Source organism: Rhinopithecus bieti, unplaced genomic scaffold (assembly GCF_001698545.2).
Source record: "Rhinopithecus bieti isolate Rb0 unplaced genomic scaffold, ASM169854v2 scaffold_11964, whole genome shotgun sequence".
Classification (NCBI taxonomy): domain Eukaryota; kingdom Metazoa; phylum Chordata; class Mammalia; order Primates; family Cercopithecidae; genus Rhinopithecus; species Rhinopithecus bieti.
In genome coordinates this window covers 6,818,881-6,830,576 of record NW_016807677.1, presented here as the reverse complement: position 1 = coordinate 6,830,576, position 11,696 = coordinate 6,818,881, and the positions used below count along the sequence as shown (strand labels likewise).

General features: G+C 43.0%; 1 protein-coding gene and 1 long non-coding RNA gene across 3 annotated transcripts in view; both read left to right on the top strand.

Annotated features, from left to right (window-relative positions):
• SDHD (succinate dehydrogenase complex subunit D) overlaps positions 1 to 5,726 on the top strand; it is a 10,608-nt gene extending 4,882 nt beyond the window's left edge. Inside the window, exons 4-5 of one of the 2 annotated variants that reach the window (XM_017883211.1) lie at positions 348 to 376; positions 3,019 to 3,077. In XM_017883211.1, the coding sequence (XP_017738700.1) occupies positions 348 to 376; positions 3,019 to 3,077 (88 nt within the window). Of the gene's footprint in view, positions 1 to 347; positions 377 to 3,018; positions 3,078 to 4,732 lie in introns of those variants that run through there. The other variant, XM_017883209.1, reaches the window with a different exon arrangement.
• A 1,881-nt stretch (positions 5,727 to 7,607) lies between these two features.
• The window catches only part of LOC108536447 (uncharacterized), a 5,008-nt gene continuing 919 nt past the window's right edge, over positions 7,608 to 11,696 (top strand). The window contains exons 1-2 of the long non-coding RNA XR_001887519.1: positions 7,608 to 7,704; positions 8,165 to 8,203. This is a non-coding gene — a long non-coding RNA (uncharacterized LOC108536447). The remainder of the gene's footprint in view (positions 7,705 to 8,164; positions 8,204 to 11,696) is intronic.

Genomic DNA, 11,696 nt, shown 5'->3' with positions numbered 1-11,696 from the left:
GTCTCGCTCTGTCGCCCAGGCTGGAGTGCAGTGGCCGGATCTCAGCTCACTGCAAGCTCCGCCTCCCGGGTTTACGCCATTCTCCTGCCTCAGCCTCCCAAGTAGCTGGGACTACAGACGCCCACCACCTCACCTAGCTAGTTTTTTGTATTTTTTTTAGTAGAGACAGGGTTTCACCGTGTTAGCCAGGATGGTCTCAATCTCTTGACCTCGTGATCCGCCCATCTCGGCCTCCCAAAGTGCTGGGATTACAGGCTTGAGCCACTGCGCCTGGCCTAGAATCATTTTCTAGCTAGTGTTAAAGGTTTTTTTTTTTTTTCTTGAGATGGAGTCTCACTCTCACCCAGGCTGGAGTGCAGTGGTGCGATCTTGGCTCACTGCAACCTCTGCCTCCTGGGTTCAAGCAATTCTCATGCCTCAGCCTCCCAAGTAGCTGGGATTACAGGCACGTACCAACACACCTAGCTCGGTTTTGTATTTTTAGTCGAGACGGGGTTTCACCATGTTGGCCAGACTGGTCTTGGACTCCTGACCTCAAGTGATCCTCCCACCTTGACTTCCCAAAGGGCTGGGATTATAGGCATGAACTGCCATGCCCAGCCTAAAGGGGTTTTAATTATCTAGTTTTGTAGGACTGGTTAGGAGAATGAGTTGTTGTTGTTGTTGATGTTGTTTTTTAACCACATAGACCTTTCCAAATAAAAGATTCCAGTTGCATATGAAATATTAGATCACAAGTGTAGTAAGTAATATTTCTCTAACATGTGATCCATCTTGAAGGAGCTGTCTATAATTGTGCTCCACTTCCTCAACGCTGAGTCTCTTTTAACCTGTATTAATTAGGGTCTTATCCCAACTATATAACATAGGTTATTCTTACCAAGGGCACTGAAGGCCTTCATCTTTCCAAATCCGGTTGTCTATTCTCTGTCCTCCACTTGCTTGAAGTCTCAGCAGCCTTCAACTCAATTAATTCTCCCCGTAAGTCACTTTTCTTTGGCTTTCCAGATGCATAGAAGTCTCCTCTGCCAAATCCTTCTCCTTGTCTGACCTCGAGATGACAAAATCTCCAGGGCTGAGTCATGGCCTTCTTAATGTCTCCATCTGTACCCTCTTTCTAGGTGAGCTCAGATCTGACCTCTTTTTCTGAGCTGCAGACTTATTTATCTCATTGTCTAATTGACATCCACTCGGATGTCTGATAGTTATCCCAGATCTAACATTGGCCAAATCACTCTTTTTTTCCCCAAATCTCCCTTGATTTCTCCTTTAAAGCCCCCTTCTCAGTTAAAGCTATGCTCAAGCTAAAATTCTTAGGAGTCATTCTACATACTTCTTTTTGTTCTTACCCCACATCTATTCCATAAGTTCTGTTCTTTCTTTAAAAAATAGTCTGAATCGGCCAGGTGCGGTGGCTCATGCCTGTAATCCTAGCACTTTGGGAGGCCAAGGCGGGCGGATCACATGAGGTCAGGAATTCGAGACCAGCCTGGCCAGTATGGTGAAACCCTGTCTCTACTAATAATACAAAAATTAAGCTGGGCGTGGTGGCACCTGCCTGTAGTCCCAGCTACTCGGGAGACTGAGGCAGAAGAATCACTGGAACCCAGGAGGCGGAGGTTGCAGTGAGCTGATATTGCGCCACTGCATTCCAGCCTGGGCAACAGAGTGAGACTCTGTCTCAAAAAAACAAAAAAACAAAACTCTGAATCAGGGTGGGGGGGAAAGGGAGGGAGAGCATTAGGATAAATACCTATTGCATGCAGAGCTTAAAACCTAGATGACACGTTGATAGGTGCAGCAAACTACCATGGCACATGTGTACCTGTGTAACAAACCTGCACGTTCAGCACATGTATCCAAGAACTTAAAGTAAAAGAAAAAAAAAAGAAAATAGACATTATTAGAAAAAAAAAATAGTCTGAATTGTCACTTTACACCCTGTCACCAGCCTAGGTTAAGCCAACAGTCTCACCTAGGCTACTTCAGTTGCCTTCTAACTAGTTTCCTGTTCACCTTTTACTCTGGTCCCCCACCCACACTGTTCATTCATCATACTACAGCAATAGTGACCTTTTAAAACGTAAAATTATATTCCTCCAAAGCGGATATACAGATGGCCAATAAGCACATGAGAAATTGCTCAGCATCATTTGTCATTAGAGAAATGCAAATCAAAACCACAATGAGATACCACCTCACACCCCATTAGGATGGCTGTAATAAAAGATGGACAGTTGTAAGTGGTGCTGAGGCCTTGGAAAATTGGAACCCTCGTGGTTCTGCTGGGAATATAAAACGTTTCAGTCACTTTGGAAAACATTCTGGCAGTTACAAAGTTAACCTTAGAGTTACCATAGACTTGGCAATCTACTTTTAGGTGTATACCCAAGAGAATTGAAAACGTGTCCACACAAAGAACTTGTATAGAGGCCGGGCGCGGTGGCTCAAGCCTGTAATCCCAGCACTTTGGGAGGCTGAGACGAGCGGATCACGAGGTCAGGAGATCGAGACCATCCTGGCTAACACGGTGAAACCCCGTCTCTACTAAAGAAATACAAAAAACTAGCCGGCGGGGTGGCGGGCGCCTGTAGTCCCAGCTACTCGGGAGGCTGAGGCAGGAGAATGGCAGGAACCCGGGAGGCGGAGCTTGCAGTGAGCTGAGATCCGGCCACTGCACTCCAGCCCGTGCGACAGAGCGAGACTCCGTCTCAAAAAAAAAAAAAAAAAAGAACTTGTATAGGAATGTTCATAGCAGCATTATTTATAATAGCCAAAGAGTGGAAACAATCCAAATGTCTGTCAGTGGATGAATAGCTAAACAAAATATGGTGTATTCATATAATAGAATATTATTCAGCCATACAAAGGAATGATGTATTGATAAATGCTATGACATGGATGAACATTGAAAACATTATGATAAGTTGACACAAAGGCCATATATTTTTTGGCCTTTTTTTTTTTTTTTTTTTTTGAGATGGAGTTTTCCTCTTGTTATTCAGGCTGGAGTGCAATGGTGTGATCTTGGCTTGGCACGATCTCGGCTCACCGCAACCTCTGCCTCTCGGGTTTAAGCGATTCTTCTGCCTCAGCCTCCCGAGTAGCTGGGGTTATAGGCATGCGCCACCACGCCCGGCTAATTTCGTATTTTTTTGTAGAGACAGGGTTTCTCCTTGTTGGTCATGCTGGTCTCGAACTCCCAACCTCAGGTGATCCGCCTGCCTCACCCTCCCAAAATGCTGGGATTATAGGTGTGAGCCACCACGCCCAGCCGTGTATGGGTTCTTTTATATGAAATGTCCAGAATAGGCAAATCTATAGAGACAGAAAGTAAATTTGTAGTTGGGCAGTGGGCTAATAGGTAGAGGGTTTCTATTTGGGGTAATGAGAATGTTCTGGAATTAATGATGATTGCACAACTCAATATACTAAAAAACCACTGGATTGTATACTAAAAAGGGTGAATTTTTTATGGCATTTGACTTAGATTTCAATAAAACTGTTATAGAAATGGTAAAATTAGGTCACTCCTTACCTACATCACTCCCTGCTTAAAACATATCAGTGGTTTCCTATTATATTTCATATAAAATTCAGATTCCTTATCATGACCTTCAAGACCCTATGCAACTGGCCCCTGCCTTCCTCTGATCTCTGCTTCACCCGTGTGCTCCAGCCACACAAATCTTACTATTCATTAGAGATGCCACTTTTGTTTGGGTGTTCTCATTCATGCCTTCCTTTCTAAAGTGTTTCTTCATAGTATATATATGTTTATTTTTTCCTTCTCATTCACTAGCATATTCCATAAAGGCAGGGATGCTATCTCACTTACTATACTCCCAACATTTATGACAGATTCTGGCACATAATATCTACTTAATAAATTCTTTTTGAATTAATTAAAAATACTGTAGGGTTTTGGTTATTTTTAGTTATTGAGGTGAGAGGATCACTTGCAGCCAAGAGTTCAAGACCAGCCTGGGCATCATAGTGAGACCGCATCTCTAAAGAAAGAAAAACAGACCAGGAGCAGTGGCTCATGCCTGTAATCCCAACACTTTGGGAGGCTGAGGCGGGCGAATCACAAGGTCAGGAGTTCCAGACCAGCCTGGCCAATATGGTGAAACTCTGTCTCTACTAAAAATACAAAAATTAGCTGGGTGTGGTGGTAGGTGCCTGTAGTCCCAGCTACTTGGGAGGCTGAGGCAGGAGAATCGCTTGAACCCGGGAGGCAGAGGTTGCAGTGAGCCAAGATCGTGCCACTGCACTCCAGCCTGGGCGACAGAGCGAGACTCTGTCTCAATAAATAAATAAATAAATAAATAAATAAATAAATAAATAAAAAACAATTAGCCGGGCATGGAGTCCCAGCTACTTGGCAGGCTGAGGCGGGAGGATCACTTGAGCTCAGGAGTTCGAGGCTGTAGTGAGCTATGATCAGGCCACTGCGCTCTAGCATGGGCAACAGAGTAAGATTTTGTCTCTAAATAAAAGATTCACTAGAAATAGACTTACTGACATACACACACAAAAGGCTATACAGAATCCCCTAAAGAAGCAAACAGTGCACTGGAGTGGCAGATGGATGGCAGTGACAGCAGAGTGGCAAATGGAGACATTGCATTTGAACTTGACAGATTGATTTTTTGCAGCCAAGTTATCTGTGTAGTCTCCTAGTTTCACTGTGATTTTTCATTGATGTTATGATTTTTTTCTTTTTCTTTAGGGGCCTTGGACAAGTTGTTACTGACTATGTTCATGGGGATGCCTTGCAGAAAGCTACCAAGGTAGAGCTTTTGGCACTTTCAGCTTTAACCTTTGCTGGGCTTTGCTATTTCAACTATCACGATGTGGGCATCTGCAAAGCTGTTGCCGTGCTGTGGAAGCTCTGACCATTCTGACTTCATACTTTGAAGAATTGATGTATGCCTGTTTGTCTCTGCTTTGTCATGCCATTCAGCTCACAGTAAGGAAGAAATAACAGATAAGTCCATTTGTGGACAGCCTTTTTCTCTTAATAATCTTAATCTTAAGATTATTTTCAGAATTTAATCTTTGAGGAAAAGGTTTGAGAGGAATTGTGTCTAAGAAATTGTGAGACTGAGTTCTGTATTCTGGTGAGTTAATGGGGTTGCCTCCCAGCTTCTCATAAGACTCACAGTATAACTAAACATGATATATGAGCTTTTGCCTTTTAATTTATCAATCTCTTGAAGATAATCCAGCTTTATTACTATTAGTATATGATCAAGCTTCCATATTTGCACTGGGAATAATGGACAAAGGGAAATACTCATAATTCATGATAAAACTTTGCGAAAATTAGACAGTGTTTAATTTTTGGAAAAATCTCCCTTTCTACGTCATTAGAATCCACCTACTGATGGTTACAATACTATGGAAATTTTTAAAATTAGAAATGCTGACATCTCACATTATAAATTTCTAAATCCTAGGAAGAAATGCTTGGAGTTGCTTCTGATATAGAGGAAGTTCCATTTAAGGGCAAGTTTCCCCTTGTAGAGGTATCAAAATATTTCCAATTCTAAACTGAGATTTAATTCTCAAATGTGTTCTACTTGTTCTAAAACAAATATAAAACTATAAGTAATAAATTGTTATTTTCGCACAATGGGAATCTCTAATGTGAAAATGTATTCTATGAAGATAATTTTTTTAAAATAAAATGTTGTATAATAAAAATGTCTTCTCCGCTTTTATATGTTAGCTATCAGTAGTTTTATTCATTAGAATTTGGTGTCTGTTGCATCCACAGCATGATTACAAAATTGTGTGTTTAAATTTCCTTCTGGGTAGCTTAGCAGTTAGGTAAATCAGACACAAAGTACTGGAAAACAAAAAGGACTTAGATATAATAGGCAGAAATATACCAAGTGTAAGTAGTTTGGTGTAAATAGAGTATAAGATTTAGTATTTAAGTAGGAATAAGAACTATGTCCAGATTATGGTGTTCTGTGAGTACCAGCTTTTGGAATTCAGATTATATTCTATGTGTATTTAGTCTGGTCTAAGTGTTGAGTGTAAGGCATGATGCTTTCTTCTAGCAATATGGAGTAACTGGGACTGAGCACATTTCACTCACCAAGGACCTTAATGGGAAGCTGAGGCAAAGGAAGTGTATGTGTTCATGAATGTGTACTAGGGGTTAAAGACATGCTCTCCTTAATGTGCCTGTGGTCTTGTAGGAGACTCAGGTGTGCATTAGGGTTTAGGAAGAGGTGATTAATTCTGTTTTGGGGTGGGTAAAAGGTTTCAAAAGGGGGTGATGCCTGAATAGCAGTGGCACACCAACAGATAATGGTGGTGGGACCAGTCCACCCTGGTGGGAGAGAATATATAAACAATATTCTGACATTGTTTAGAATTACTGGTGCTTGATGATGAGAAAAAACAAATGAACTAAAAGTCAATTTTATTGTTTTAAAATTCTCTATAGACAATGGATCCCCTCCCTACCTTGTAGTATCATTCCTTCCCCTCCCCCAGCCCTCAGTATACCGCTGCTGTAGAGTGGAGTGATGAAATGGAATCTTCCATAAAGTCAAAATGGGGATGGCAGTGACGCTGGATAATATGGGAATCCTGTAGCTATCTCCAATACCATCAGATCTAATACCATCAGATCCTAGATGTAGAAGGCTATAGTGCTAATAAGCTTCATTAGATGGTGAACGGAGAAGTTGGAGTGAAGGCTGCTGCCACTCCATTCCTGCCCCATGTCCCAGCTGGTTTGGTCACTAGGATGGAGCTGAGCTGCCTTTGGGAAATCAGTAGGTTGCTATGAGCTGCTGGAAAATGAGGCAAGATTCCAGAATCTTGTAGCTCATGCCTGTAATCCCAGCACTTTGGAAGGCTGAGGCAGTAGGATTGCTTGAGGCCAGGAGTTTAAAACCAGCATGGGCAATAAAGCAAGATCCTGTCTCTACAAAAATACAATAAAACAAAAAAAACATTAGCCAGGCATTAGCAGTAGCATGTGCCTGTAGTTCTAGCTACTTGGGAGGCCGAGGTGGGAGAACTGTTTGAGCCCTGGAATTTGAGGTTACAATGAGCTATGATCACACCACTGTACTCCAGCTTAGGTGACAGCGAGACCTTGTCTCTTTTTAAAAAAAAAAAAAAAGCCAAGGGCTAACAGTAATAGCAGTTTCTGATGGTAAGCAGGACATGATCAGAACTGTGCTTTAGAAATAATTTAGGTACCATTAGGTGGGTTAATAAGCTAGAGGCAGAAGGACATGTGAGGGGATAGAGAAAGAATAAAGGGCCTGAACTTTGAGAGTAGCAGTGGAGGTAGGAGTCAATCTCCAAAGGTATTGTAGAAGTCAAAAACATTCATTCATTTGGTAGATACTAAGTACCTCATGTTATCAGCACTGTGCCAGGTACTGTGGATAAAGATAAAATTTTACCTGTCTTTGAAGGGAATTCATAGTCTAATTGGGGCAACAGTAGAATGACTGCAATATGGTGTAGTAAGTGCAGTAATGGTGAAGTACATCATGTGCTGTGATGTAACAAAGGGTGCAGTAAGGATTTGCCTGCAAGTTTCCTGGAAGAGAAGATTTGTAACCTGGGTTTTGAAAGATAAGGAGCTGACAGTGGCAGGGGAAACTGGGGTGAGGTGTAGGGTTGACTGGAGGATGGCAGATCAAGCAAAGGATGATACGTAATTTGGTATGACCCAGCAGAGGGAGGGACTGATTGCAGAGGACCTTGTATGCCATGATAAGTAATTGAAACTTTATTTTTATTTTTATTTTTTATTTTTTGAGACAGGGTCTGGCTCTGTGGCCCAGGCTGGAATGTAGTGGCGTGATCTTGGCTCACTGCAACCTCTGTCTCCTGTACTCAAGACATCCTTCCACCTCAGCCTCTTGAGTAGCTGGAACTACAGGCACATGCCACCATCGCTGGCTAATTTTTGTATTTTTTGTAGAGATGGGGTCTTGCTCTGTTTGCCCAGGCTGGTCTCGAACTCCTGGCCTCAAGTGATTCACCCACCTCGGCCTCCCAAAGGGCTGGGATTTCAGGCGTGAGCCACTGTGCCAGGCCTGAGACTTTATCTTGACAGCAATAAGGCGTCACTGAAGACTTAATTATGCAAACGGCATGATCCGATTTTTATTTTAAATAGGTTTTGCTGACAGCTATGTAAAGAATGGATTTGCGGGAGGTAAGCATGGAAACAGATTATTTTAGTGACCCAGAAAAGAAATAATGAATTGTGAAGGCAATTGTAGGTAGAATGAAGGAGAGAACAAATGTAAGAGATATTTAGAACTTAGAATCAATGAAAGTTATACTAAGATGTGAAAGCTTGAGGGAGGAAGGAGCCTTTGCTCAATTTTTTGTTGTAAATAGGTGGATGGGAAGTAGTGCCATTAAAGAAAAATGTTGAAGGAAAATTAGATACGGTAGTGGAATCAGTAACTACTGAAGTTTTGGATTTGTGAGACAGCTAGGAAGAAACAGAATTTGTAGACTTCCATTTTTTTGGCAATATGGCAGACTCAATTTTAGAAAGTATTTACTTTCTAAAATTATATATAATAATATAATATGAAGCCTGTTAGAATGTTAAATAAGAACACCTTTAAAAATATTTCATTTGTTTATTTGGGACGGACTTTCGCTCTTGTTGCCCAGGCTGGAGTGCAATGGCGTGATCTCGGCTCACTGCAGCCTCCGCCTCCCGGGTTCAAGCGGTTCTCCTGCCTCAGCCTCCCAAGTAGCTGGGATTACAGGTGCCCACAACCACACCCAGCTAATTTTTGTACTTTTAGTAGAGACGGGATTTCAGCTATGTTGGCCAGGCTGGTCTCAAACTCGCAACCTCAGGTGATCCGCCCACTGTGGCCTCCCAAAGTGCTAGGATTACAGGCCACCGCACCCAGCCAAAATGTATTATTTAGTTTGCAAAAAGAAATCCTCTGGAGCCTTAGCAAAGTAAGTCTACAGTTAAGGAGGTAAGCAAGTGCTTAGGGTATCAGTTACCCCAAGAGCATCTACTAAGCCCAGGTGACCCAGAGTTCTAGTCGTCATCTTCTTAATATACATATATTTTTTGAGACGGAGTCTCGCTCTGTCGCCCAGGGTGGAGTGCAATGGCGCGATCTTGGCTCAATGCAACCTCTGCCTCCCAGGTTCACGCCATTCTCCCACCTCAGCCTCTGGAGTAGCTGGTACTACAGGCGCCTGCCACCATGCCCGGCTAATTTTGTTTTTGTATTTTTAGTAGAGATGGGGTTTCACCATGTTGGCCAGGATGGTCTTGACCTCCTGACCTCATGATCCACCCGCCTTGGCCTCCCAAAGTGCTGGGAATACAGGCATGAGCCACTGTGCCCAGCACTTATTATTATTATTATTTTGAGACAGAATCACGCTCTGTTGTCCAGGTTGGAGTGCAGTGGCATGATCAAACTCACTGCAGCCTTGATCTGTGCTCCAGTGATCCACCTCAGCCTCCTGAGAGTAGCTGGGATTACAGACTTGTACCACCATGCCTGGCTAATTTTTTTGATTTTTAGTAGAGATGAGGTCTCACTGTGTTGCCCAGGCTGGTCTCAAACTCCTGAGCTCAAGTAATCCACCTGCCTTTGCCTCCCAAAGTGCTTGCATTATATGCCTGACCCACTGTGCCTGGCCAGATTCTAGTTTTAAGAAGGTGGCACATAGGCCAGGAGCAAAGCTTTGGGCTCAAACCAGGGAGTTAGAATGAAGATTCCCCTAAACCAGGAACCATAAAGAGTTTTACCCTCAGAGAAAGGGTGAATTAGAAAAAATGATATTTGGCCAGGCGCAGTGGCTCACACCTGTAAATCCCAGCATTTCGGGAGGCCGAGGTGGGCAGATCACCTGAGGTCGGGAGTTCGAGACCATCCTGACCAACATAGAGAAACCCTGTCTCTACTAAAAATACAAAAAAAAAAGAAAAAAAAAAAGAGAAAAACATTAGCCGGTCATGGTGGTGGGTGCCTGTAGTCCCAGCTACTCAGGAGGCTGAGGCAGGAGAATCGCTCGAACCTGGGAGGCAGAGGTTGCACCATTGCACTCCAGCCTGGGCAACAAGAGTGAAACTCCATACCCCACAAAAAGAAAAAATGATATTTACCTGAGAAAGGAGAGAGCAGAGCAGTGTGTGTATCTTGCCTTGGCTCAGGTTGGAGAAAAGAGTCTCTTCTGAGAATATATGGCTAAGAGCCAGTCCTCATGCCAGTTTGGAGTCTGAGTTCAAGTTATCTGCATATCTAAAAAGGTTACATGCTGCAAATTTAACTTTGACCTAGGTTTGTAGGGCATGGAAGTCAGCACAAATCCTCACCAGAGAGAGAATGGTTACCCCAACACATGCTTCAAAAATCCCCATAAAGTTCCAGTGAACGTGAACTGTCAGCAAAAATTACAGCATAGGAATGTCCTGAACAAGAGTCAGCACAAACAAACAGGACCATACCCACAAAGAATTCAGACCTGGGAATTTTCAGATACACATTATAAACATAAGATGAGATATAAGTCTAAATATAAGTCCGTTTTCTGATCAGAGATCAGAAAGTCTTTGGAGAGAGTGGTATACACTTGATGTTATCGCCTCAATCCATAGAATCTTAGAAATTAGATATCTACTTAGGAGAGTTTTCTCCTCTGGACACCTGATAATGAGTGTCAGTGGGGCTGAATGTTCAGTTTCTGAGGCCTAAGCACCACTGTGAAGCATGTATCCATGGCTGTGGGCCTAGAGCTTCAGAACTGTGTCTATGAGATTAAAATACCCCAAATGGTCATTTCCAACATGGTTCTAAGTCTAACTTTCATCAGTGTCTCTTTTTAAACTAGTCTTCCAGGCCAGGTGCAGTGGCTCACGCCTGTAATCCCAGAACTTTGGGAGGCCAAGGTAGGCAGAACACTTGAGGTCAGGAATTCGAGACCAGCCTCGCCAATATGGTGAAACCCTGTCTCTACCAAAAAATACGAAAATTAGCCCGGTGTGGTGGCATGCGCCTGTGTAGGCCTAGCTACTTGGGAGACTGACATGGGACAATTGCTTGAACCCAGGAAGCGGAGGTTGCAGTGAGCTGAGATTGAGCCACTGCACTCCAGCTTGGGTGACAGAGAGAGACCCTGTCTCAAAAATATAAATATAGGGCCTGGCGCAGTGACTCACGCCTGTAATCCCAGCACTTTGGGAGGCCGAGACGGGCATATCACGAGGTCAGGAGTTCGAGACCAGCCTGGCCAATATGGTTGAAATCCTGTCTCTACCAAAAATACAAAAATTAGCTGGGTGTGTTGGCACACGCCTGTAGTCCCAGTTACTCAAGAGACTGAGGCAGGAGAATTGCTTGAATCCAGGAGGTGGAGGTTGCAGTGAGCCAAAATGAGCCACTGCACTCCAGCCTGGGCTACAGAGCAAGACTCTGTCTCAAAACAAAACAAAACAAAACAAAAAACAACAAAAACCCAAAAAACAAACCAAAACAAAACAAAATAAAAAAACGAAGAAAAAGCTCTAGTCTACCAGAAATGTTATAAACTATTATTAAAAGGTTTTTTTTTTTTTTTTTTTGAGATGGAGTCTCCAGCTCCTGACCTCAGGTGATCCACCCACCTCAGCCTCCCAAAGTGCTGGGATTACAGGTGTGAGCCACTGTGCCCAACTTACA